Source organism: Pterocles gutturalis, unplaced genomic scaffold (assembly GCF_000699245.1).
Source record: "Pterocles gutturalis isolate BGI_N339 unplaced genomic scaffold, ASM69924v1 scaffold10776, whole genome shotgun sequence".
Classification (NCBI taxonomy): Eukaryota; Metazoa; Chordata; class Aves; order Pterocliformes; family Pteroclidae; genus Pterocles; species Pterocles gutturalis.
In genome coordinates, this window is record NW_010097847.1 from 26,945 (window position 1) to 52,666 (window position 25,722).

The 25,722-nt window shown below is 37.6% G+C and overlaps 1 protein-coding gene across 1 annotated transcript in view; it reads right to left on the bottom strand.

The window, feature by feature from the left end:
- Window positions 1-25,722, bottom strand: part of LOC104471415 (sodium/hydrogen exchanger 9-like) — a gene marked incomplete at its 3' end in the record, with an annotated part of 80,367 nt that overhangs the window by 24,930 nt on the left and 29,715 nt on the right. The window contains exons 5-6 of the mRNA XM_010086755.1: window positions 5,605-5,743; window positions 4,659-4,764 (exon numbers count right to left, since the gene is read on the bottom strand). Coding sequence (XP_010085057.1) covers window positions 4,659-4,764; window positions 5,605-5,743 — 245 coding nt within the window. The remainder of the gene's footprint in view (window positions 1-4,658; window positions 4,765-5,604; window positions 5,744-25,722) is intronic.

Genomic DNA, 25,722 nt, shown 5'->3' on the forward strand with positions numbered 1-25,722 from the left:
GCTGGCTTTCTTTCACAGAGAAACAGATAAAACCAAATAGGATAACACTGGGATAATGTTGGAGGCAGAGCTCACTTTTACAGTGCTGTTACATTGCTTGATTTTTTAAGCGTCAAATTTCGCAATTGCTGAGATACTTAGTACTACAATTGTTGAACAAAATGCTAACCTAATGTAAACAGGGGATGCCTGGAGCTGAAATGGGTGATCCGTAAAGTGCAATACAGCTGCTTGTGTCTATATATAAAGTCACTGAAATTTTTCACTTAATATAAAAATGAGAAACCTAACAGTAAAATGTTGATAGCCACTAGTAAAGTTTCAGCCACAGCACAACCTCTGTGAAGAGGTTTTATTAGAAGTAAAAGCCTACCATTTTATTTGATGTTTTTTGTTCCTTGTATAACAGAGAAGAAATGGAAGTTAGTGACATTTGTTCTTGCTATGTCCTAAATATAAAGGTGGCACAAAACTGTCCCAGTGAGAGACCAGATCTTTGGAGCTGTCCTGGGTACATCAGTTGCAATAAACTCCTTATTTATTTTTGGAGGAAAAGCTTACTCACTATGTAGACTGTGCCCTCCTGTGAGCCCCTGAATAAGAAGGCAGGTGTCAGACATATCACAAAATGTTCAGAGAAGAATTGCTGAGGGTGAGGAAGAAGCAGTAATATATTATCACAAGCTGTTTCCTTTACCATGATCAGAAAACAATCATTTTGGGCTGGGCTTTGAAAAACAGAAAAAGGAACAAGGATGATCCCCTCCAATATGTTCTCCTTCAAGATCTATTAGCTTCCTTAGCTTCATAGTGCAGGTCTTTGGCATGTAAAATCAGAAGCAGTTGGCCTTAATTTTGATGTTTTTACATGGATATATTCTATATGACTTTGAAGTATGCATTAATTGAATACATAAACACAAATAAATTCATGTACATATATTTTGAGTGCATTTTTGCAGGAATATTAATCTCTTTATTTGAATATCTACTTAGTTCAAACAGCTGTAGGTAGAGAAGCTCTAACTGAGGTGAACATTTAATGCTGATGTACGTCATGGAATCTTTCACAGACTGATGACAGAGTGATCAGTTAAAAATTAGCAAATTTTCTTAATTATAAAGCAAGAGAACAAGCAATTAATAAATGCAAAATGTACTTTCCTCATTTATTTTGACAAGTGTTTAATTCAAATTATTTATGTTTTTTTCATAGCGTACTAGTAAATATTCTGTAATGCAGTTTGAAAATGAAAGCAACTATATTAACACTGACCTTAATGTAATACTCGGTTATTACAACTTTGCTCAGCAGTCAGGAATTAAATACTTCAGGGCAAATATGAAAGTGCACAAATTAGATTCTACTGCATAAGAATCAATTTATCATGCATGTGTCACAGCTTGATGATATAGCTATAAGATTAATAACCGTAACATTAATTTATAATTTACAGTTATCAGTATAACAATAATTGTGTAGTCATCCCAGATTTTTTTTTTTGATTTGCTGGTTTATGACATTCATTTTTCATCCAGGGTCAGGCCCATATATTGTGTGTTACATATAATGGGATATCTCAAGGCAGAGGAATAAAATATTTTAGAAAATGTCAACCTGTACTACTCTATTCACATTTTATTAAAAAAAAATGCAAGTAAAACAAGTGAGCTCTACCACCTGCTATACCTGCACAAAAACCAGGATAGCCTGTTATTTATAAATTATGACATACTTCAATATTAGACTTCGAAAGGCTCTTAGTGATTGAATAACTAGTGTGGAAAGTAGTATAAGAATAAAAATATTTTGCAGTTACATTTCTTAATAGCTATAGGGAAATACTGATGTGTTGCGTTAATCCTTTGAAGTTCATTTAGAAGGAATGAACAGAGGAAACACAGTATCCAAGGAAAATGAAGATAATATAGGTGTAAATGTACAATGCATCAAATTAATTTTTGAAGCAAGTCTACTGAAGTCAAAGACTGCAAACTAGGAATTTAGTTAATTGAATGGAGTGGTCCAGCAGCATCATTGCATGGTTATGACACTCTCTTAACTCTAATGATTGCTTTTGAGGATAGACACCCTCAACTGTAAAACCAGATGATGTATGCATTAAGTAACACAATGGGCAAAGCAAGTAAACTGGAAAAGACAGGAAATTATAGAGTATGGATTAAGAGCTGAGTGTGTTCTGAAGGATGAGTGGCTTTCCCCTGGGCTCCCCAAGCCTTCTGCAACAGGTGCTTTGTGCCTCACATACCCGTGTAGGAGAATGCTCACAGTAACTGCATTTTACACAGATTTCCTTAGCACGGGTATGAGAAATCAGAGCCACCTCTGAAATCTGTACCTTCGACAGAACCTGAGTCAGCTGAAAATTCTTTAACCAATACAGTAATTCACCTACTGAACTGGAAGTTTAAAGTCATATTATGAAAGGAGGGGAGTTGGAGCTATTTCAGATGAGACAGAGAAGATGAAAGAAACATCAAAACTGGCTAAACCAGACAACTAAAAATATCCACTCTAAACTGTAAAGTTAGCACAGTGCTAATAAAGTCAATGCATTTACAAAACACAGCTCTGAACTTCTGAAGCTACAAGAAAGGCTCCATGAGTTTTTTCCACCCTAACGGATTCTGACAAAAGCCTTTCACAAAAACTAAATGACAAAGACTCAACTGATAAAACTTTCAAGATTAAACTTTGCCTCCTCACAACAGTGTAATTAAACATTTTCTACCTGAAACTCAGAACAACACACCCATTAAAAAAGGGCTAGTGACAGACCTAAAAGGGCTTGGTATGTTTTCCTTGGAATTTGTGTATTGGCAGAGAAATTATCTTTTATATGCTTATATCAATTGCTTTATTTATAAGAAACAGATAGATTTCACAACAATTTTCAGTTTTTTTCCCTTAAATTGCAGCTTTACTTTGGTTCCGATCCCTTGCTCTGGCTCTCCCTCTGTCCATTCAAAATTCCTTATCTTGGCTACCATAAAAACCATCTGTGGTGTTCAATAATTAAGTCTTTTCTTTCAGATATTTTATATATTGCAAAAGAAAAGAGAAATGAAATGCTCTTCAGAGTGACTACCAGGAGAGGCTATGCTGTCATCACATTTGCAGTATGTAAGAAAGACATATGCCAATTATGTTTTTGTCTAGACATACAGTCTGTTCCTATGCCCAAGAAATGGAAATTACCTTTGGTGCAGAACCTGAGGCTCTGAAAGATATTAGTGTTTCCCTTACAGATCTACTTTTTGGGTATAATGTCTAATTGTGTATTTGCTGAAACACATAGCATCCTTGTTTTCAGCTGGGAATGTATTTTAAAACAGTTTTTCCTTGGAATTCACTGGATTAGGAAATCATTACCTCCAGTAGGAGGCAAGTGATTAACAACCATCCTTCTTTGCTTCCTTTTTTATGTAGTAATCATGTCACATTTTTAAGAGCCATTATGCATGAAGAGACAAAACGGACTTTTATTCCAGCTGGTGGTCTGATTTCCTCCAGGTGATGGAATACCACCTTTTTGTTCAGTTCGTGTGCCCCTCTTTATTTATTGGCCTGAAGATTTTGGCAGTAAGCAGGACATAAAATTTTATATTTAATAAGGTAAAGATGTGAGAAGATGTAGATGTTAATACCCATTCTGAAATAGTTTGTTTGTGTGGCTAATATTAAAAAAGTAACATGCTGGCTCCGGAGAAGTCAGTAGAAATAATAACTGTTGACTTCAAAAGGCTTTGAACAATTTTGCAAGCAAACCAGCATGGGCTGCATTAACACTCCATTAAGCAGTCTTCTCCTCCTGACTTTCCCTGACATTAATTAGAGCACTACATTTCAGAGGTGACAGGATCAAGAACACTAAAACAATCAAGCTCTTACAAACTTTGTTCTTTCAAATCACCCTATACAATAGGTTGCTATCGAGGCAAACTATATCCATTTACAATTTTTGCCTAAACTTCTGTGGACTCTTTATGTTGCAAAAAGCCATCCCTGACTAGGTACTTGACTGATTGCACAATTCCTTTCTCAGTGTTAACGAAAGAACAATCAGATCACACATCTTTCTACCTGTCACTGGGACACAACTGTACCTCTCCTGTTGCAGAAGGTATTTATGGAGGCACACTGAACGAGATGAATTTTTTTTTTTTTAAATCCAGAGGTAGCTGCAGCCCACTGGCAATGCTGAGGCTGTCCCTGTCCTCTGTTTAGTCACTGATAGTTGGGGAAAAGGAAGAGGGACCAGGCTGCGCAGTGCATGCGGAGGAGCCCGGTCTCTGACGGTCCCATGGCACTGTGTATTTGCTTCCTTGTACTTACCATCATCTTTGGTCCTACAGCAGGGCAGAAAATAGGGGGATTAGGAGTGGGACTAATAGGGATGGGACAATGTAGGGAAGATAGGGAAGAAAGACTGAGGACTTTAGCCTGATCTAGTAAGTCTTTGGAAGAACTATTCAGTGTCTCTATAGATTTGGTTTTAAAGATGAAACCATCTCCAATATAGCAACTGGCTTTTAGACACTTTATATATGATGTTGTGCCCAAAATAAACTTGCCATTTTCCCATACTAGAGGCATATTATAAAACTGCTTTTATTCAATAAAATGCAACACTTACCTGTAAGACCAGCAGCTTCTGCTGATAAGAAGGCACTCCAGGACAGGAGGAAAAACAGACCTGTCTCCAACATAGGGAACTCACACAGCTTTGTAAATTTTGTCAAGTGCTAAAAGATTACTAAGGAAAAATAAAACCCCAACTGTTTTGTAAGCTAAAATTGCCTCCAACCTGGTAGAAGATGAAAGGAAGCTCCCCCACCATACTCATCTATACAAGTTGAATCCAGGAAAAGCTGGACAGCTTCTAAATTATCTAACAAAGAGGAAGATCCAGCACAAGTTTTAAACAGGTGAATTCTAGAAGTCGGCTATTACAAGTACTTTTGTGGTTTTTGAACTAATGCCTAATTGGTTGCATTTGATATTATTTTCCCAGAAAAAGGGAAAAGATAGTAATTTTGTCCAGTTTTGTAAACAAACTGGCATTTATTTACATTTGCATCAACGCAGGAAAGATTAAAATTGCTGCTCTTTCTACAGTAGTATTTTATGTGAAGAACTGTAAAGCACAAGAAAAAATGCAGGGCAACAGATATGCCTTTCATTTCTATTTTAGGTAAACTGACTGCCTTGATTTGTAGTCTAGTGTTTGCCTTGTATTTTTCTATAATTGCTGCTAGTCTGTAGTTCATAAATAAGTTGCTGTAGTTCATAAATTCATGTTTTAACCTTACAATACTTTAACACACTTTCCTAAAAAAGTAATTATTTACAAATAGTAAAATAAAGACCAAAGTCTTGCCTAATGTTAAAAATAAATTTGCATATTAAGTTCTTTGTGGATTCTGACAAATGAAATTTCCTAACAATTTATGATTTGACTGTTTGCAAAGTCTTGAATCAACAGTGAAAAAGGTTCAGGCTCAAACTAAAGATGGTCAGTCTCACATATCACACACTTTTTCCAACATATTATGTCTCTGAAAACAAACCATAAAGGATATTAAAGCTGTGACCACACCGTAAGAGGATCCCATGGCAAATGATCCAGCAAAGATCCCCAGGAAATTTCCCACTGACTGGAAGAAAGCAGCAGCATCAAACATGTTAGGATTCTCCTTTGGCCTGTAAATAGATATAGAGCTGCAAAGAAAACAAAGGGATGGGGCAGAGGAGGAGAAAAAGGAATAATGAATTCAATCACGTTGTTATGATGTTGGAATCAATAATTGAATATTGGACATTTTTAGGGACTCAAAATACAACCCAATGCTTCTCTGGGCTGATAGCAGATGGGAGAGCAAAGTGGATGGAGACTAGGGAGGAACGGTTTATTTTCAAGATGTCATACTGGAAATCAGTAGTCTACTGCCAGTCCATAAACTTTTTTATACCAGAAGTGCCATAAAGAATATTGTTTCCAGGCCAACTAAACATTAAAAGGTGGTAAGTGTATAAGAAAACTGCAAGGAAGATAGATAACTTTGAATTATTTATTGGCCATGTGTCTTCAGCACAGTTATATGTTCCCAAACATTCCTGATAAAAAGTGTAGCTTTACCGCTGAGGCGCAAATGGGTGACACAAATCACAGTAGGTACCAAATCTGCAGCAGTGATCTTACCATAAGTCACCTAGCAGTTCTTTTCTTGCTATAACCCTTCATAAACAGAGATGAAAGTGTATCAATAGCTCAACAATAGGGAACATTGTGGACAGAGTGAATGTTGTCCCACAGAAGTAAACTGCTGCAGTTGTCAAAGGTCACCTTCTGTGTCCCACCCCTGAGTACAGCTATCAAGAGTATTTCTGAGTGGGAAATGGTGCCACCAAAGGGAAGGCTGTGCACTAAAGCATTTTTGAGAGTTTTCAGGGTTGTCACTTGCCACTAGTCAGTTATTGCCCAGAACACTAGTAACACTAAGCATGCATGCCTTTTTTTCTGGTTGAAACAGTAAATTTAACCGATGCAAAATAGCTTTAAGCCTCCCAAACTAACTAACATTTTAGAGTTTTGTGGTTCTGTTGCTTTTAGTATATATATCTTTTATGTTCATTGTCAAAGAAAACGTACTGAGCTTGGCACTGGCTTCCAGAAAGCAGCTTAGGTTGCTGAAAAGTGATTGGTATTTTAAGCATTAAAAATTTATAATTTTTAAAGTGTTTTGAATATTTCAAGCTCTTGCATATTAAGAATGTGATCCTTGCAGTCTGATGTCTTCCATCTGGAGATGAGCCTTACAGATGAAGCTCTGTATGGAGGATATTCTGAACAGGAGCATTCATTTAGGAATCTCCAAATAACATGAAGACATGTGAAAACAGATCTCATGTTTTCAGTCTGTAAAAAAGGCACAAGGATTCTAAAGGCATATGGTGGAGCACTACTAAATACAACTGGTGAATACTTATCTACTACAACAGAAATTGCTAATCACCAAAATCTGATATCTCCAGTTACACTGATTAGCACCACTGCAAAACTAGTGAGATGGTTTTTAGTGGAAAGTGCTATTAATGTAGCTACACCAAATATTCTTCCCAGAGGAAAAGCTGATCAACAATATCTTGCTACCTAAAATCTCAGTCCTCTTTAAACTGTGATTCTCTTAAGACCAGCAGTCAGTTATAATTCTTTGCTTGTCTTGCCTTCAGATGATTCGTCATCTCTGGCCAGCTCAAACTGTATTGTTTTAGACACCATGTGAAATAAAGAAATATATTAGCCCATAGATACATTCCCTAAACTGAAGGGATAGCTTTATTAAATGAAATCCTATCAGTTGCGACCCTGTATGTTTTTAGCCTAATTTACTAGGTATATTTAAGGAGGGCTTCGGTTTAGTCAGTTATTTAATGTTGAAACTATTTGGTAGTGTAACCAGAACTGTTAGATCTAAAACTTTTAAGCATGTCTTAACAGCAAAACAGTTACTTGGTTCTCCGATGTTTGCCCCAATAAGTATACAGAGATTACAAATGCTATTCTGTATTGCTTAGTGAATTATAAATTAAGAAATGATCTTTTGTGCCACTGGTGCTACTACAAGCATTGAGTGGTATTCTGAGAATTCAGAGGGGTCAACCTGACTACACCCTAAAACCAACGAACATTGTTCTATCATATTGATGGGCTCCATCCCTCATGGAAGGGATGCTCAGTAATAAAAAAAAAATAAGTCTTGATAGTTTAGTAGTCAAATGTAAGCTATAGTCATTAACTGACTTTTTATTTATGTTAACCTTAAGGCAAGAGAAGTTGACATTGTTAAGACCAGTTAGGGTTCCAGTTTGCTCCCCAATTTACCAACAGCTTTCAGGTATGGAGAAAACTAGAAGAAAACATCCTATTCTCAATGTAGTTATTTCAGGGACAAATCTGGAGTGACTCATTTTCACTGACAAACTTTTCTACTCGAGATGCCCCCCAAGCCCCGTGATTTTATAAAAGCACCATAACACAACATATGCTCATTATGCTAACTGTGGTTTCTGGTCTAAATCTTTCCAGAACTCAGGTTTTCCATCAGCTTATAGAGTATCTAGTTCTATTTGTCATTTTGCATTATTCTGTACTAGAATACTTTTTATGAATATATTTCTTTTTTAACACTAGCTTTTAACCCTTTCAGGCACCTAAAATACATACTAATTTACCTGATATTTTTTCTATATAAGCTGTATTTTAGCAGAACAGGATTTTATCCTGTTTATTCCAGTTCTTCCCGCCAAGCCAGTTTTTTGATCCAAAAACCAAATTGCAAAGTTTAACACTGGTGAGAACTATAATTAAGCTTATATTGCCTCTACTCTTCCATTTCCTCAAAGAGCAATTCAAGAAATGGCACGACTTGCCATTTCTGCTATCTGCTCACTGTGCCTGATACAAAAGGGGCTGATTGCAGTTCATTAACAAGCAGTGTGTGAGAGTTTGATACTAAATTTGAAACTGTTTAGTTTTTAAATATTAGAGGCTTTATAATTGTTGTACTAGTATAAGAAAAAAGTGGGTTTATTTCTGTAAATTTGTATCAGAGGCTGATTAAGCAAGTCCTGAAAATAAATGCAATAAAAAACTTTTCAGAGATTGATAAGTGAACAAAACTAATGGCAAAGATCTGCTTTATCCATATGTGATAGAGTGGATGGACAGGAATAAAAGATTTTTGTTGGGTCCTCACTGAATGCTCGACAGGCATATCTCTACTGTCTATCCATACCTACGTTTGGTAACCTCTGCCTCTCCTTCAGGTTGGAGTTAAGAAAAATACTTCCTTGCTAGTTAATGCTCGATAGGCATATCTCACAAACCCCTGCCCCAGTCCCTACTGTCTATCTATACCTACGTTTGGTAACCTCTGCCTCTCCTTCAGGTTGGAGTTAAGAAAAATACTTCCTTGCTAGTTTTTATAAGGATTAGCCAGCACTTTCTGTATTAGAAAACTATTTAACAGATCCCCTTTTCTTTCCAGTTCTTCTGTGCTTCCTTAACCAAATGGCAAGGCCAGGGCCAAGTGCTTTCACAGTTTTCAAAAAGGAAATACCAGCACTATTTATTTATACAGAAAATTGCAAGTTAGCATGGTAGCTTTTGCTTGAAACAGGAAGAAGGATTAACAGCTTGTGTCAGTTGTACCATGCTGATCATTGTGCTTCTTCCCTCCCCTCATCTATTAAGATCATTTTAGGATGAAAGCTCAGCATGATGAAGAATGTTTCTTTCTTTCTGTGGACTTATATAAGGATATAATGCTAAAGGTCTCCATGACAAGCAGAAGTGCTGTTGCAACAGAAAGAGTACAGTCGCATTTCCAGCTACACCTTAATTGATAACTTTTTACATTTTCAGTTATTCTCAAGGAAAATCTCATTTATTCATAAGATCCTTTTCTTCCTGTAAGTTTTCCTAGCCTGTGAATATAAAACAATGTATTTTCCTTTTTTAAAAAAATTGAAAGCATTTAGGATTAGAGCAAAGATTTTTCAGCAAGTCATGGAAGTTTTTTGAGGAAAAATGTGTAGTGGAACAGCACAAAGATCCTTGATTTTTAGAAAAACCAAAGTGATGCAACACATGAATCAGAATAATTTTAGAAAAAGGTAATATACTGAAGAAAGTACACTTAAGCATAAAGAGGAAAACGTGTACAAACAGCAGAAAATTTTCATAGAATAATGTAGAATCAAGGATTAGAAATAACCAGTAAACAAACTGTTTTATGCCTTTCTTCCTCCTCCTGTCTATGTGAATGACATGAAAACAAACAGCTTATTATCTTTGGAGAGGGAGATTTCTTTTCACTTGCTAAGTCAAAGGGCTTCCTCTTGCCCAGTGGCCTCCTTCCTATTTACTGCACTATCATGTGCTACATAATACTGCACAGAAGAGAATCAGGAACAATCTAGAGAAAAAAAAAACCCATACCTGAAAATACAGGAAGGTCAGATATTCCTTAAAATACCCTCATTGACTGAAGTGGGATCTCCCTGAGGTGCTAAATAATTATGGAACTACATAGTAATTTCATCAGCTGCTAATTAAGAAAAATAAAACAGGCCAGGAAAAAAAATATTCGAGAGTTCAAGGTTGTTTTTAAGAGGGAAAGAAGGTTATTTTTTCCTGACATTATACTTACACAGAAAAAGGTAGGTTGCTATACTGCGTAGGAAAACTTGGAGCTTTTGTAGAAGTGGATCAAACTGAACAATTTCTATTCCCACACAACTTTTTAACTATATAGTTTCCCTAAAAGTGTTGGAAGAAAGCTGAAAAGACAGAACTGTAATTTTCCCACGATGTGTTTGAACTAGAAGCGAGATGTGAAAGCGCATGAATAGCACCAGACACCTACACCTTCTCTTGGCAAGTTTTAGGTTGGTAAAGCCTTCCAGACTTCCTCATAAAATAGCTCCTCACACAGCAATAGTAAGTAGATGAACTATAAAATGAAAACAAATGAATCAAGACTGGGATGCGAGTATGCTAAGCCAACAAAAGCACATACGAAGTAGAGAAGATTTGCCTACAATTAGAGAGCAAAGAAGAGACACATCAGTATAGGAAGGCTTTAGGACTGGCAAAAGCAGACAATTGTAACAGTAGTTTGAGGCAAATATCTAAAGATTCTCTAGATGAAAATTTCCAACAACCACCAAACTCACTGTACTTTTCAGACGTGTTTAAAACAGTGCTCAGTGAGCAACTTAAATGCACAGAAGGTGCATTAAAAGTACATAGATGAGTCATCTGTACATCCCTCTGTATAAAGAAATCTGTCGTCTTGGAATTTATGCCTGACAATATTTGCAAATGTTTAGAGAATTAAGGCTCCAGAAACATGGATTTCACAGAAATATATGTATTAAGCTTTCTATTTATATGTGTGAAGGACTGTGGTGGCTTAAGTAGCTACTATTTGAACCTTCATTTTTCTGGATATTCAAAACTTATTCTTTTTGGCAATACATCACATCATGGTTTTTATTCCAGTCACAACCTGGTTTTAGCAGACTGCTAGTAGTGCTATTGGTTTTAATTCCAGAAAAAATGTCTAGCAGTTATTTTAGAAACTATCTTCTAGCTGGGATTACACTCTGTTCCTTTTTCTCTGTGTCATGGCATATTTGCTTATTTTTATTTTTGTCCTTACCTTTGTTCCTCTTTTAGGCTTTTCCAGACTTTATGAACTATTATGGGACACTTTATTTTGATTACTTTGAACCAAACTAAGACTTACTGTTGTCATATGTAAGGCTTTTACTGTTTATGGAAACCTTTCTCAGAACGGATGTGTTATCCGTTCCAAAGTGGCTAGCTGATGGCAGATGCCAAAGCACCGTGCTGGAAAAGTAAAGCTGTCACAGACTTTATGGAAAATGTAAGTTTTCCCATTTATGAGGAAAAGCAACATCTCCATGAAAATAAAAAAGAAATTCAGGCTCTCTGCTAGATTTTCATTTAATATTAAATATCATATGCTAGTTCTGCGGGTAGACTTAGGATCCTTTTCAGGTGATACAAAGCATCCTCAGACCTGATGTGACTGGATAACGTACTGAGTTGTCAGTGGCATTACAAAGCATCTGCAGAGAATGAGTGACTCTGGCACTGAACTTGGGCAGTCAGATATCAGCTTAGCTCATCACGAGTCATTTTTGGCAGCTGATGACAAATACTTTCCACACTGGTAACTGTTTCAGTTTTCTTCTGTGTTCAGGCCTGAGCTGACACACGGCAGCAGCCTGCAGTACAGCCAGAAGAAATGAGTAGTTTGTCTTGTTCCAGGTAGAGTTTCCCTAATGCAGGTCTTAGTTCTCATCCACCCTCAAACACCAGGGACTGCAGAAAATCTGTCACTCTCCCTCCTCCTCCCCTGCCTCCCTAGCCATTACCCTAGGAAGCCTGCTCCGCCTCCTCAGGGAGCCTTGGAAACCATCTCTGTACCATGGTGATCCCATACTTGCCCTGAAAATTCCACCACCTTTCCCTTAAAAGGACCTGGTAGTTCACCCACCTCACTGGGGTTGAACCCAATATCCTGGTGCCCAGGAAGAACCCCTGCAAGCCCGTCCTGACAGAGGTGCTGGGAACACCCCCTCCCTCTGATCCTAGTTATTGCTCGGTCACTACAGACCTGTGGTCACTACCGACACACAGAAAGGAGACGCGAGATGACAGTTTTGACAGGGAGTAATGACCTAATGGGCCTGCAGGCTGAACGATTTCAAGCCTAAAGTCACATCTGATCTGGTGTGGAGCTTCTCTACCCCTGTGCATCTGTGAAATGCTCTGTGCTGTCCTAACATATCCGTACAAATATCTTACCTTTTCATTACCTTGTTCTATGCAAATACTACCCTATTTGTATCTTTGTCAGAAAGAAACCCTGAGGAACAGCAATTGGACTTAAAATTCACTATAAAAGAAAGACAAAGCTTTAATAGTAAATTGCGTTTATCTGAGGTATAGGAATGTTTCATTTTTAAATGTCTGCTATTGCTTCTAAGTGTCTACTTTGCAGAAATCTATTTGAAAATATCATAGTCAGTTTCCAGTGACAACTCTTTTCCAAAAAGCCTGTCCCATATCTTTGAGAGGAATGAAGCACATCAGCAGAAAACAGATGGCTCACGGTGGGTCATCTGTGACAGCATGTGCTGCGTTCTGTGTGACGCTGTTACCAGTGTCTGACTGTCCTTGCTTACGAGCTGATCGTATCAGAAGGCACGTTACAGATTTCTGTGCCTGCAACTATTATCCTTTCTCGTTTGGATATCAAAACTGTAATCCAACTCAGTGTTTAATTTCCATTCTTTTCAAACATTGCATAAAGAGGAACAGCCTGTGTATTTAGAGCAGCTTGTAGTCTGTCTTCCCAGTTAGGGAGCTCTTAGTGACTTCATCAACTGTGAAGATGCATATAGTGTGAAAAAAGTAGAAACAAAGAATAAACCACCAAGGAACGTATACATATATATATATAAAGTAAATTATTATTGTATTAATACGAAGATTTCTCCTCTGCCTTGCATCAATCTGTAATCACTTATGCCTATGCAAAATAGAATTTATAAATTAGAACAGTATTGCAAAAATATGCACTTTTTCTGCATAGAAAACATGACTGTAAAAATTACAAACCAGTTAAATATCAAACCACCAACCCTCTGAGTTAACAAGAAACAATGAATGAGGAAGAAAATTCTCCAATCAGTAAAAAGATATAAGCTCCTATATGTTATTTGAACCAAATCTGCTGCATTGTGCTAATCAAACAACCCAGGCAGGGCATATCCAGTGAATGTGCCTTATGCTTTGTGAAGGCATCTTCAGGCACCCAAGCAGTGCAATAAGTTATTTGTCAGTTAAAACTGTTCCCTGAACAAAAAGAAAATGGTAAAAATCAAAAAGAGGACCTAAAATTTAAATTCATATGTTGTGCTGTTAAGGGAAATAGATGTGCTATGTTCTTTAATACCATTACTAACATGTGCCTATGAGCCTGAACTATCTTTTTGGCTCCCTACTCCTGATACCTGAGTAAAGAGAGCTGTCGTCCACTCCCAGTTCTTTCACTTCTAGACTCACCCATCTGAACTTGTAAAATGATCTAATGACTTGTATTTCTCTAATAATAAAATAGTATGTATCACTTACTTTCTTCATAAATGGCTAGTTCCTTATTTCCTATCACCTTATTCTTCTTCATTATATCATCCTTCACCTGTGTATTACCCTTCAATTTCTTGTCTGTGAGCCACTAGCCTCCAAAGTTACTCAGAGCAGAGTTGATAAATATTTATCAGAAACATTTACACAAACTTCCATTTATGTGACAGTTCTTACCATTAGGCCAGGTTGATGACACCCTGAAATAAGGATTTTCAGTGGAAATGAGTTATCTCTTTTGAAAGACAAAAACTGAATTTATGTGTAATTGCATGTGTTCTATGACTGTAGGTAAAAGAGTTTAATGTGCTTTTAGAGGCCTAGCTCCATCCACAGCTCAGGTTTACTTGTACACAGGTGGCAAAATGTGATGCTATAGGACTTAATTTACTCTCTGCACACAGAGTGCAAAAAACAAAACATCACAGCACACTAACAAGATGCTGACTGATGAGTCTATAAGAGGTAGGGAAGGCGATTACTGGAAGGATGGGTGGTCTTAATCAGACCCCCCCTTTTGTACTAAAATTGTTGGGATAACTCCAGGATGAGACAATGAAGCCTTTCAACTACCCTCATCTTTTATGGTGACTGCACTCTTGCAAGTAAACGTGACATTTATCTATGTCAATTGAATTCTGCCTCCCTGTTGGTAAAACGATGTAGCCTGATGGTTGCCTGCACTGAGCGATACACGTTAGAACGCTGCAGCAGATCACCGCTAAATTACTATGATTTATTGTCATTCTGCTTGAGCGCTCTAGATGACAAACTGCCTCAAACTACTGTTACAGTGATGAGTATCTGCAGTAACTCCACTGATTCAACGCAGTTGTTCCAGATTTACACCGGTGTCACAAAAAAGTAGGATATGACCCCAACATTTCAAGGGGCTTGGCTAGCCATGAAAATCCTTCGCCCTATGGGCAATTAGTAGAGATTAAACAGAAACAGTTTGCACTACACCCTTACTGAATTACAGTTTTCTTGATATGAAGAATTCTCAAAGCATTAAGTGACGGAGCAGGAGAAAGTGAAAGGAAGCTATATATTTGTGATTTCCACTAGATCCCAGTAGCTTAAAAATATAATGTCCACATGCTTCTGTCTATTTTTCTCAGGCATAACAAAAGTAGTTTTGGCTTTTCTTCTGTTTCTCCTCTATGCGATAAACTGTCCATGACACAAAAGGACTTTCATGAAGCTGGACTAAATTATAGTCTTTGTCCAGAACAAAGCTAGAGTTTAGTAAGTAGCCAATGAAGTATGGAGGCTCTTTGCTAAGAGATCTGTAAGCTGCTGTTTGTGTTTAAAGTATTATATCCCAGGCAGAGCTAAGTCTGCTGCTAGAGGATGCAGGCAGTCATTGGAGCGGATGGACAGTCTATTGACAATTCTAAACGGCTGTGCCAAATTTCTGGTCTATCAACAGGCTCTGGCTTTTTCTCTTCCAGCCTCTTCTGTAAGAGGCTAAGAAAGGAGACGCCAGTCTCCCTTGACGCAACTTTAGCAGCTTTAGGAACCTGGGAACGCAGCAGTATCCTGAGCAGCCTGATGCTGAATGCAGTTGATGAAGATAAACTGCATTAAATCCCACAAAAATTAAGAGGGAAATGCATCTGAAAGTCTGAAGTTTTTTTTTTGTTTTTTTTTTCTGTTTCCATGTTCTCTCCTGCTCCTGCCTAAGACACCCTAATGCGTAATAAATAGGAAGAAATTGATCCTCGGTACGTGTCCACAACATGGTATGTGGTCCCTGTGCACTCTGTGCTTGCAAAACACATTTTATCATAGTCAGAAGGGGTTTAAATAGGAAAATAGTTTCACATTTCATGTATGTTTTCAACATCTGGAGTACAGTTTGTCAGTCTTCTACCCAGATTCTTGTGGAGATTTGAAAAAAAAAAAAAGAATTTCATGCTCTGAGGAATATTGGAAACATGCAGACAAAATGGGCCAGGTGATTCCCAAGGTACCTGGCCATACACTGGATGGCCCTACCTCAGTCCTGCCTCGGAGCAAAGTGACTGTGAGGTCAGCGCAAAACTTCCCTCTTTAGCCACATTTCAATAGGGAAAATAGTACACTGTTATTTCAGGTAGCTTAGCATGTTGCAAATGATACGAAGCAAAATCTTAAGGGAAGGATAGTCCATTTTGAACTATTTTGTGTCAGCATTGCAAACTGCCCGTGAATTTTTCCTTTGCATTACACATTTGCACTTTTCAAGGATGGGTCACATATTTTTTTCCCCCCTGTGAAGACACACCCAATGTACTCGGTTTTCTGTCTCTGCTTTAGTTGAGCATAGACGTAGAATGGGAATGAGATTCTCAAATCTCGGTACCCCTATCAATTTTTTTTCATGTGCCCACCAAACCATATGATAATTTTTTTCTCTTGATAATCTGGATTTGAGATGAGCCAGTAATCTAAAGAAGAAAATCTTTCTAATCTCCTGAGCTGTTCAATCCTACCTACATTTCATTATTGAAAATATTTTCTACATTTTTATTTTAAAAAATAGAAAGGCTAGGGAAAAATGACTCTGGCATTGTCTGAATGAAATACTATCCTGATAACAGAACTTCTCTCACAAATATTAGTTCCACTTCTGTTGCTTTATGATAAATGGTTGCAGCTGTTGCCATGGCAATTTTCATTTTTAAAAATGTATCCAAGTGAAGACAAGGAATGCAGCTGTTATCATGAGAAAGTCTAAAGTAAATCCAGATGTGAATTGTATGCTCTGGTGTTGGCAGCAATAATGTCAGAAACAAAACATGTTATACTTTTGTCTCCCTAATATACTAGATCTGAGGATGGGGATTTAGGGATATTCTGCGTTGTAGGTCTCTGTTCCTGATCCAAATATAGCAAATGAACAGAATGAAATTTCACCTTATCACTGGCTATAAAAGCTGGTCAGCCTTGCATAGCGAATGGCATTAATAACCCTGGAGGAGCAAGGTAGGCTTGAAGCTCTCCTCATTTACCTTTCTGATAATATGGTAGCATTTTGGTTTTTACAGCTTATAAAAAGAAAAATCTAAGCTATGGTAGAAATTTTAAAATTGCAGTCTTATCTATTGCTTGTTGTCTTACCACTCTGGTGCCTGAAGTTCTTTAAAATCACTGCTCTACCTTTAACGTCAGACACAGAGCACTGGAACAGAATGGCTGGGCAGTGCACTGCAGAGGTGGGGTAACTCTGCAAGTCTCACTGGAAAAATGCACTGTGTTGGGAAGGTATAGTCCATTTAAGTCACTTTAGAGAAAAAAACTATTTAAAGAGAGAATTTATGAGAAGGTGATAGAGGAGTAGCTCTGGACTTAGTTAAAAGTGAAAAAAAGAGTTTGGAGTTATATCTCTAGCAAATGCTGACTGAAAAGCAAGTAATTCCCCAAAGCATGAGCAAGAGAGGTGTTCAGAGACAGACTGTGTAGTCTGACAGGGTACGGGACTTGGGCAGGATGGCAGATGGGTTGAAAGGTGGCTTTGCATCCATCTAGGAGCTGCGAGAGACTACTTTGGGTGGAGCCATTCTAACTGTAGCCAGCTATCCACAGCCTCAGTGGTTCATTTCAGCAGCTTCAGGATGCTGAGAACAACAAAGATGTAGCTGCTGAGCCTTGTGGAAATTGTTTTGCTCAGGCGTTGTCAGCGGTGATTATGACACCTGCAAATACCCTTTACTCTGTAGGATTACTCAGCTTCACTCATGGTAAAATAAAACAAATAGGAGGAAGTGCCTGTTCATCAGTGTAGTTGACGTGGACAGAATTTCAGTCCCAAACTCTAAGGCAATCACAATGGTAAAAATTATTTTTATCCTTAAAGATTATAGCGAGAAGAGAAATATTAGAACACATGCATTCCATATTTCTGACTTCTATGTTCAGGGATATTGGTACAGTTGTTACTTCCCTGTCCCTGGTACAGGGGTTTCAAATGATAAGCCAACTTCAAGCAGTGCTACATCAACACGTTACTCTTGAAGAGCAATCTCGAAGCTAATTGGAATCTTGGAAACAGTCCGCATAATAAAATCCTAAAAAAACCCCACAGTTCCCTAAATATACTGCAAATCACTTAATCAAAGAGCCCTTCATTATCCAAAATACATTGGATGGGAGCTCTTGCTTTGATAAGAATGCATTATTCATAAGTACATATGCTAAAGTTTTGGACATTTAACTGGCAGCTGGTTGTGAACTATTCAAAGGTAAGATGAAAAGAGAAAAGGTAAGATCTCCCTTTGCTTACAATTAAGGTATCTGCTATTGCCTGCAGCCTAGATCTGATGCACTGTGGAAAATCTCACAGAAATGATAGGCAGCCAAACAGTTATTTTTTCCTTCTGGATTTTTGAAGACTCCATTGATTTATGGATAAACGTTTAGTGTAATGCACGAATTCCACCACTTAGTTTTAAAAGAGATACTTTCTTCAGACAGGCAGTTCCCTGAGGTTTAAACACCGCTATTAATAAAATGAAAATAATTCTGATTAGCTTTGTTACGCTCATAATTACTAGAATGAAGGAGTCTTACCTCACAAAATTTTGCATTTGCCTCACTCTAACAATGCACAATGAGAACACTCTCCTAGCTATGGGCTAAGTCCTGCTAACTCTAGAAATAGAATGTAAAACTGTGAGCATCCTAAAATGACGGTTTAGAAATACCTTTAACATTACTCTGTAGGAATAAAAATACCGTACTAAAGAAGATGTACACTGATAAATGGTCCAGGAGGCTGAAGTATTTTCTTCAGGAGTATTTTTATCTAGCCATAACCCTTTTCCAGTGTGTCTAAGGAAGAGGACAACAGCCTCCTAGGCATTCTATTGTTCTCATCTCTCTCACCATCATTTCTGGCTGTGCTTGCTGCACGTCAGTAGAACAATGTAGAGAGGAAGAATTGTTTGATTTATTTTAAGTGAGTATAAATACGCAATGAATGGGAATACAGAATGAAAATGCTGTATGTTGAAAAATTATTTCAGTTTTGTGAGATTTTGTAATGGAGAAATTGCTAAGGGAATATTGTGAATACCAGTTTATTCAATATATTGTTGGGATGCTATTTTGTTCAAAGTTTTAACTGTATTTAAACAGTTCCTTTTCAAAATACAAATTCTAATGTCACTAGGTCTCACCAGAAATGTACTAAAATCTCATTATGAATCCACATAACATACACATATGCATATTACATTCAGAATATGTAGATCTTTATAATTAGCAATTAGTTAGGGAACAACAAAGTACCAAACACATTAAGAGGAAACTGATAACAAGAGTAGATTTTTTTCTTTGATACAATGGTCCTTACAGCAAATATTCCTAAGTCACCTTTCCCTAAATGCAGTAGAAATGAACAAGCTTTGTCACACTGTCCTCTCTCAGGGCCCCTCGCCCAACTGCTGCCCTGAGTGATTCCTGTCTCTCAGTCTAGCTCATACCTGCAGCGTGCCAGGCAATGCCCTAATTTTATTCGGGTGTTGTTTTTTCATGATTTGTGACTTTGCCCCCATGACACCATTTAGACTACCTTTCCATGTTGCACTTGCACTTTTAGTGAAGACTTATTTTTTTTTTTTAATTTAGCCATTTTGCAGAACTATTATAGAGAGAATACACGTGTGCTTATCTTGGACCAAAACCTTACAAATGCATAGTTACAAGGCTTTCTCACTATGCCACTTTGAAATTCAGAGTTGTCACTTCTAAGGGGAGGAAAGAGGAAATTAGCCATCTGTTACTCATATGTCTTTCACCCTTGTGACAATGTGTGAAAATCGAGCAAATTTTTAAGGTTTCTGAAATGTTGACAAATCTCATCAGAGATCTGATAAACTTCATCAGCTAAAAATCTTCTAATATCTAATTTGTATTAGGCATATCCCATATAAAACTGAAATATTATATTTTTTCTGCAATTGCTGCTACCCAAACTCCATCATCTACTGTTTCACCAGCCTTTGGAACTGAGCAGCAGCATCATCCCTCTCTTAGACTCATTATCTCCTCTGTTTGTCACAGCATAATAAGGAGGATAACAGAGAGGTGTGTGTATCAGAAATAAAGACAGGGTATGTCTTTGCTTTAGGGAATGAAGGAGCGTGGGTTAAGAGTTTACAGTCCTAGCTTATCTTTAGAAATAATTTCTCTGCACGTCAGACAAAAGGATTGGTGACTAGGTCACGCAATTCAGGGGAATGGGTAGAGTGAGATAGAGAGGGTGACCCTTGTCTATTGAAAAGACAAAGGAGACAAAAGGAAGAAGATTGAGACCAAACAAAAGCGGGTGGAAACAATGAGAGAGTGGAGCTCTATAACCACTGGAATAAATCAAAGAATAGAAATTTGCTGAGTCTCGCCATTTAAGTAGCTATGAAATGCAGTAGCTAGAGGTATACAGTCTCTCCTCCTGCTGTGCCTGGCAGTCAAGGAAGGCAGCTGCATACTGCTGTTATCAATTATTGTCTTTGCTCGGGTGACAAAAGTGTATTCTGAAAACATTAAAGTTCCTAATCCAAAAGGTGAAACGTGCACACTGAAATAATGTCTTGGGTATGGAGAAAGGGCAACTTCTGTGTATGAAAAAATAAACCTAAAAATTACATTTGATTAAAATGTTTACAGAAGGTGCCTCTCAACTCCTCTTCTGCAAGACATGAAAATATATTTTGGGCATTATGTAACTTTTGAGTACTTGATAACCTTTGTATTATTTTGACATGCTTCATGGATGATTTCTCATGCAAGCATAAGTATATACGTACACATGTGCACATGCAAAAGAGTTTCACGTGGAGTTATGTCAGTTCACTCTAACAGACTCAGTAGCTTAAGGATTTGAGTCCTAAAAGATCAAGGCTTGCAGGGAGAACCAGTTTACCTGATGTTGCTGTTAGTAAAAAAAAATCAAAAATTGTTAAAAAAAAGGGACTTAGAGCAGGTTAGAATGCTCAAATTCAATTTAAACTGTATAAAGAGCACGCAGCTTCTGGAAGGGTTCACAGAGGTATCGCTAGAGACTACAGTCTTTCCTAGTGCTCCTGGGGAGCCACTGAAAATGTACAGTCCACTCTCCCACAGTGTGAACAAGTTCTTCTTTCATGTAATCACAACCTGATCTCCAAAGAATAAAAGGATTTTGATAGGGGTTTATCCTGCTGTAACAAAACCTCTGTCTCTTTGAGATAGCTGTACTCTTCAGTGCTGGATTTCTGGAAAGGATTTAAACAGTGACTAGGTGTTGGTGGGTCCCAGTAAATGAAATGGCAAGCTCTTCCTCACCTTTCTGACACATACTCCTCCTCTGTCTTCCCTGCCAAGAAGACTTGAAAAACATGTTGATCTACTGCAAGTACCAGACTCTTATGTGCAGTATCTCATCCAGAGAGGATGAAATGAGCTTTCTTTTGGAACACTTCAAGGGAAATAGTATCAATACATTCATTTTAAACTAAAAGGGAGTTGTCTCTGTAAGTAGAATTAGACTCTGTATGTAATTATCTTGCTCTCAGAAAATCTGTCTTATTCACTGGAGAAAGGTTATTTGGATAAGAAAAAACATCTGGAAGAGCTCAAAAACCAAGCTGACTCGTACCAGGGTGTACTTCAGTTCTGAAGAGTTCCCAATAGAAATCTTTGAAATGAAGAAGCTTTGATGCCAATTCAGTCATTTGTATGGAAAATGTAGCTAAATAATTGCCTTTTAGATGTGATTTGCAAGCAAGCACTGCAAACAGCATTCTTAATTCTGAGCTTGCATTTCATATTTTTAAATGTTATCAGTTTGTTTGTGTGAAGTGGACAGAAATACCTGCAGCTAATCTGGTTTGATTGGATATGACAAGTACGGACATTCCCAGCTGATTTGAGCTAAGGTACATTTTCATACATCCCTGAGGGCAATCTCCATAAAAGTACTCACTGAAATCTATTCTGGCTTAGCAGACTGCCACTGAAGGCTGCCTATTCAAGTCAATTACATAAACACAACAGAGGCAATTAGGTAACTTACAGCTAGAAAGACCTTCAGCATGTATTACCTAGAAGCTAAGTAGAATTCTAGTGTGAGCTGATACTGGAAAAAGTGCAAAAAACATAGTGATGAGGAGGATTACCTCATGAAAGCATTCTGTTCCAAGTCTCCATTTTTTGTGCTGAAATTCCAGCTATTACAAGCATTACAGAAATTCCATAGCATTTCCCCTCTGATTTAAGCACAACACTGCTCTGTACAGTATGGCTCATGGAGAAAAAAGAAGGGAAGTTTTATTAAGCAAGGACAACATGATTTTATGTGGGATTTCTTCTATTCTGGGAAAGAAGCTCTTTTAAAGTTCCTGCTAATAGCAAGTTTGGTTAGTTTCCCAGTGCTCACATCTCCTGTTCCAGATGGTCAGTGACGTGAAACTCTAATTATCATCAACAAAATAAGCTGGGACTAAACCCTTCCTCAAAGGTAAAAAGAGCAGATGGACAACCATAATTTCGTTATTATAGAAATAATAGATGGAAAGCATTTCTCATCCACCTCACTCACTAACTTGCTGCACTATTAACTCCTTGCTGTATTAATCTATAAGTTACTCTGTTCGACTGGTTGAATGGATGCTTGGTACATAAGCCTTTCTAATAATATTTGGGAATAGTAGCCAATTGTCTAAGGGGAAACAGTAAGTTGAATGTTTGGGCTGAGCTTCCATCCAGCATTTTGCTTTCGGGTAATTCTATTTTATTCCCCTCCACAGTGTTACAGTCATTCCTCCTCAGGAATCTTTGTGGGAATAAAATCACAAATAGTATTTATCTGGAACGAGGCTGACTCCAGAGATCCAGTTAGTCATTTGTCCGGAACTGTAGCTCACAGGCATTGAAATCCCTAAATCTTTGTCAAGGATTCGAGGTCATGCAAGTCAGTACCATGGAGCAACTCTTCCCATCCCTGTTGTTGTCCAGTGCTTGTCTCACTTCAATCTGCGAGTTCTAGGTCAGGTTTTGCAAAGGCAACAACCCATCTCAGCGTGCCACCGCTCAAACTGAGCTCATAGAAGCCCCAGTTCCTCCAGTTCTGACAAATCAATTTATGTAAAGACAGCTACAAAGAAAGGGTCTGGGGACAAGTCCCTGTGTTTCTGGCAGAATCTCATTCATTTCTGAATTCAGACTCACTACCTGATTGCAGGGCACCACTCTCTAGAACTGGCTGTCCTAATTCCTATGCTTCTCACAGGAGCACGTTTTGATGTGCTACTTAAGGATTTCAAACATAGACATTCCTAACAAAACATGAAACTGCAAAATTCCACCAGAGAAAAATAATCAGGTTTTCCTCTGCATCCCTACGAGTAAACAAGCTTTTCCTTCCTCTAGAGAGTCCTAGCTACAGGTTTATGTATCACTGTCATGATCTGTATTCACGCAGAGTGCCTTATCTTGGTTTCTCACCATGTCTTGTCTTTTCTCACTCTTGCTTCTTTTTTCTAGCCATGCCTTCACAATCTCTATTTGTTGCTTTCATCAGTTTAATTTCTTACTTTCTCTTTCATCCCCATTTCACCATTTCTTCCCACCCTTAGAACTCTACATGCCACCTGTTTTCTTTAAGCAGGAGAATATTGCATGTGTTAATCTTTTTTATCTTTTTGTCATCCGTCTGATGGTACAGGTGCTTGTATTTCTGTCTTTTCTTCCTTGTCTGGAAGCATGTCTCTCTGCGTACTTTGTACAATAGTTGGCAAGGAATGAGGCTTACACACTTTTGAAAAACAAGTACCTAGAAAAAGCTATTAACTCTGTGTGCATAAGGGCCCACTTATGAATAGAAGGGTTTTTTACACCATTTCTTACATACTGACATGCCCAGGATGTGTGAACAATATCTTGTCTGCACTCAGATACATGCTGGAAATAAATAGAACTTAAATGAGGGTTTTTTCACTCCAGTGTCTGAAATAGTACAGTAAGAGACACTAAGAAATTGCATGAATACATGGTTTAAAAAATGCCTAAAAATACAAAGGCAATAGAGAAACAAACGTTCATTTTTCCATAGGTGATGACTCAATACTGAAGTAATAATATTTTTTGCTACTTGCTAACAGTGCCTGGTAGATCTCAGCAGGAGGTATGGGATACAAGCTGTCAGACTTCACCATACTCTTACACTGAATGAACACCCAGTTACCTGCAGATGAGGAGGAAACTAAAACAAAGTATCGGCTGATAGAAAAGTCTTTGTTTCTTAATTGACTACACATGATACAAAAGGTTTTGAGATAGTACATATGGAACCCCACAATGTCACTTTTAAAGGCCACTTTCTGACTATAAATGCAGATTAAGGGAAAAATATGATATGAGAACATTCAGCTGTCTTTCTTTTGCAAAATTTGTTATTCAATGGGTTCAGGGATCAAAGTGTGGCAAAATCTATACAGAATAATGCTGCAAAAATGGAAGGGCAAAGGATCCAAATTAGAGACAGTCCTTGACAAAAGAAGAAAGCTTAAAATAATCCTAAAGGGAGCCTCATGCCTATTGAGATACGCATCAAGGAGACACCCATCATAGTTTTCAAAGACGATATTATTTCCTGCAAATCCCAGCTCCCAACTTCATTTTTCAGCAGCATAGTTACAATATCTTTTCATATCCTTTATAGAACTGCTGATTTTAATATATAATAAACAAGGAATCATAATTAGAATTGTGAAAAGTAGGAAAGTAACACCTCCAGGTAATTGGTAGTTACCTTACCAGGGCAGTTACCAAGTTGAGTGAAATATAAACTGAATATTCGAACTTATATTGTCTGTTTCTTGTCTGTCTCTGATTACATTTTGCTCCTGTGTAAACTACCTTCAAGTTCAATGAAATAATAACAGAATTAAAACCACAGAACTAATCAAAATACAGGTAAGCAAATAACTAAAACCAGAAAGGTTTAAAGGTTCTTATTAATTTTCTCTTTGAGATCCATTTGATCAAAAGAGTTTCTTATATTTTAAGAGATCTGAACTGAACTAAAATTAGTAATATCATGACTGTACCTATCAGTAAGAATCACCAGTGTGACCGAAGGAATTCTCTTGACTTCCTAAGGCAATTACAGGGATCACTGTTTGAGAAATGTCATCCTTAGAGAGTGCTCACGATAAACTGAGCTGAACTCTGGCTTCTGGAGATGGGTACTGTTTTTCAGTAAATTGGTCTATGTTACCTTTGCTGTGTTATTTTAGAAAGCCCAGTACAAGCTTCCAGGAGAACTTCTGCAAGAAAGAATGGTTTGAGTGTGGTATGAACTTGTGTAAGGTACTACTAGACTAGACTCAAAGTGCTTTTTGAGCAGATGTATGCTATGAAGTGTGTTGGTTCATGTCCATCCTGGAAATATTTAAGAGGAGCCATGAAACCTTTAGAAGGGACTTCCTCAGGGGGCATAACACAGCTGACCATCACCTTTATCAATTTGCCCTGCCACTTTTCCCCTCAACAGTGTGCCCTGGTATCACAGACACATTGGATAATTATAATAATGGTTCCTTCTTTATACTTTATCTGTATATTTATACTGTAGCAGGTAAGTTCTGTTTACACTAAAGAAGGAAAGACAAAAACAAGATGAAACGGACAATTTCCAAAGTATTTGTCATAAATTTCAAGCCTCTCAAGCTATTAAAAAGGGATCTGGATTCTACAGACAGTTCATTTATCAAGCACAGATATGGTGTCATATGCTGTAGCTAGATTATGAAAAATGGAATTTAAATATCTCTAGTTAGAGAAAAATTCTATTCCAAGAACTTTGGAAAATTAAATTTCTTCATTGTGGTAAACTGCTTTGTAAATCTTTGAACCAATCCATAGAAGCTTATTGTGTGGAAGGGGGTTGCAGTACCCTTCTGCCAGCACAATTTTTTTTTTTTTGGGG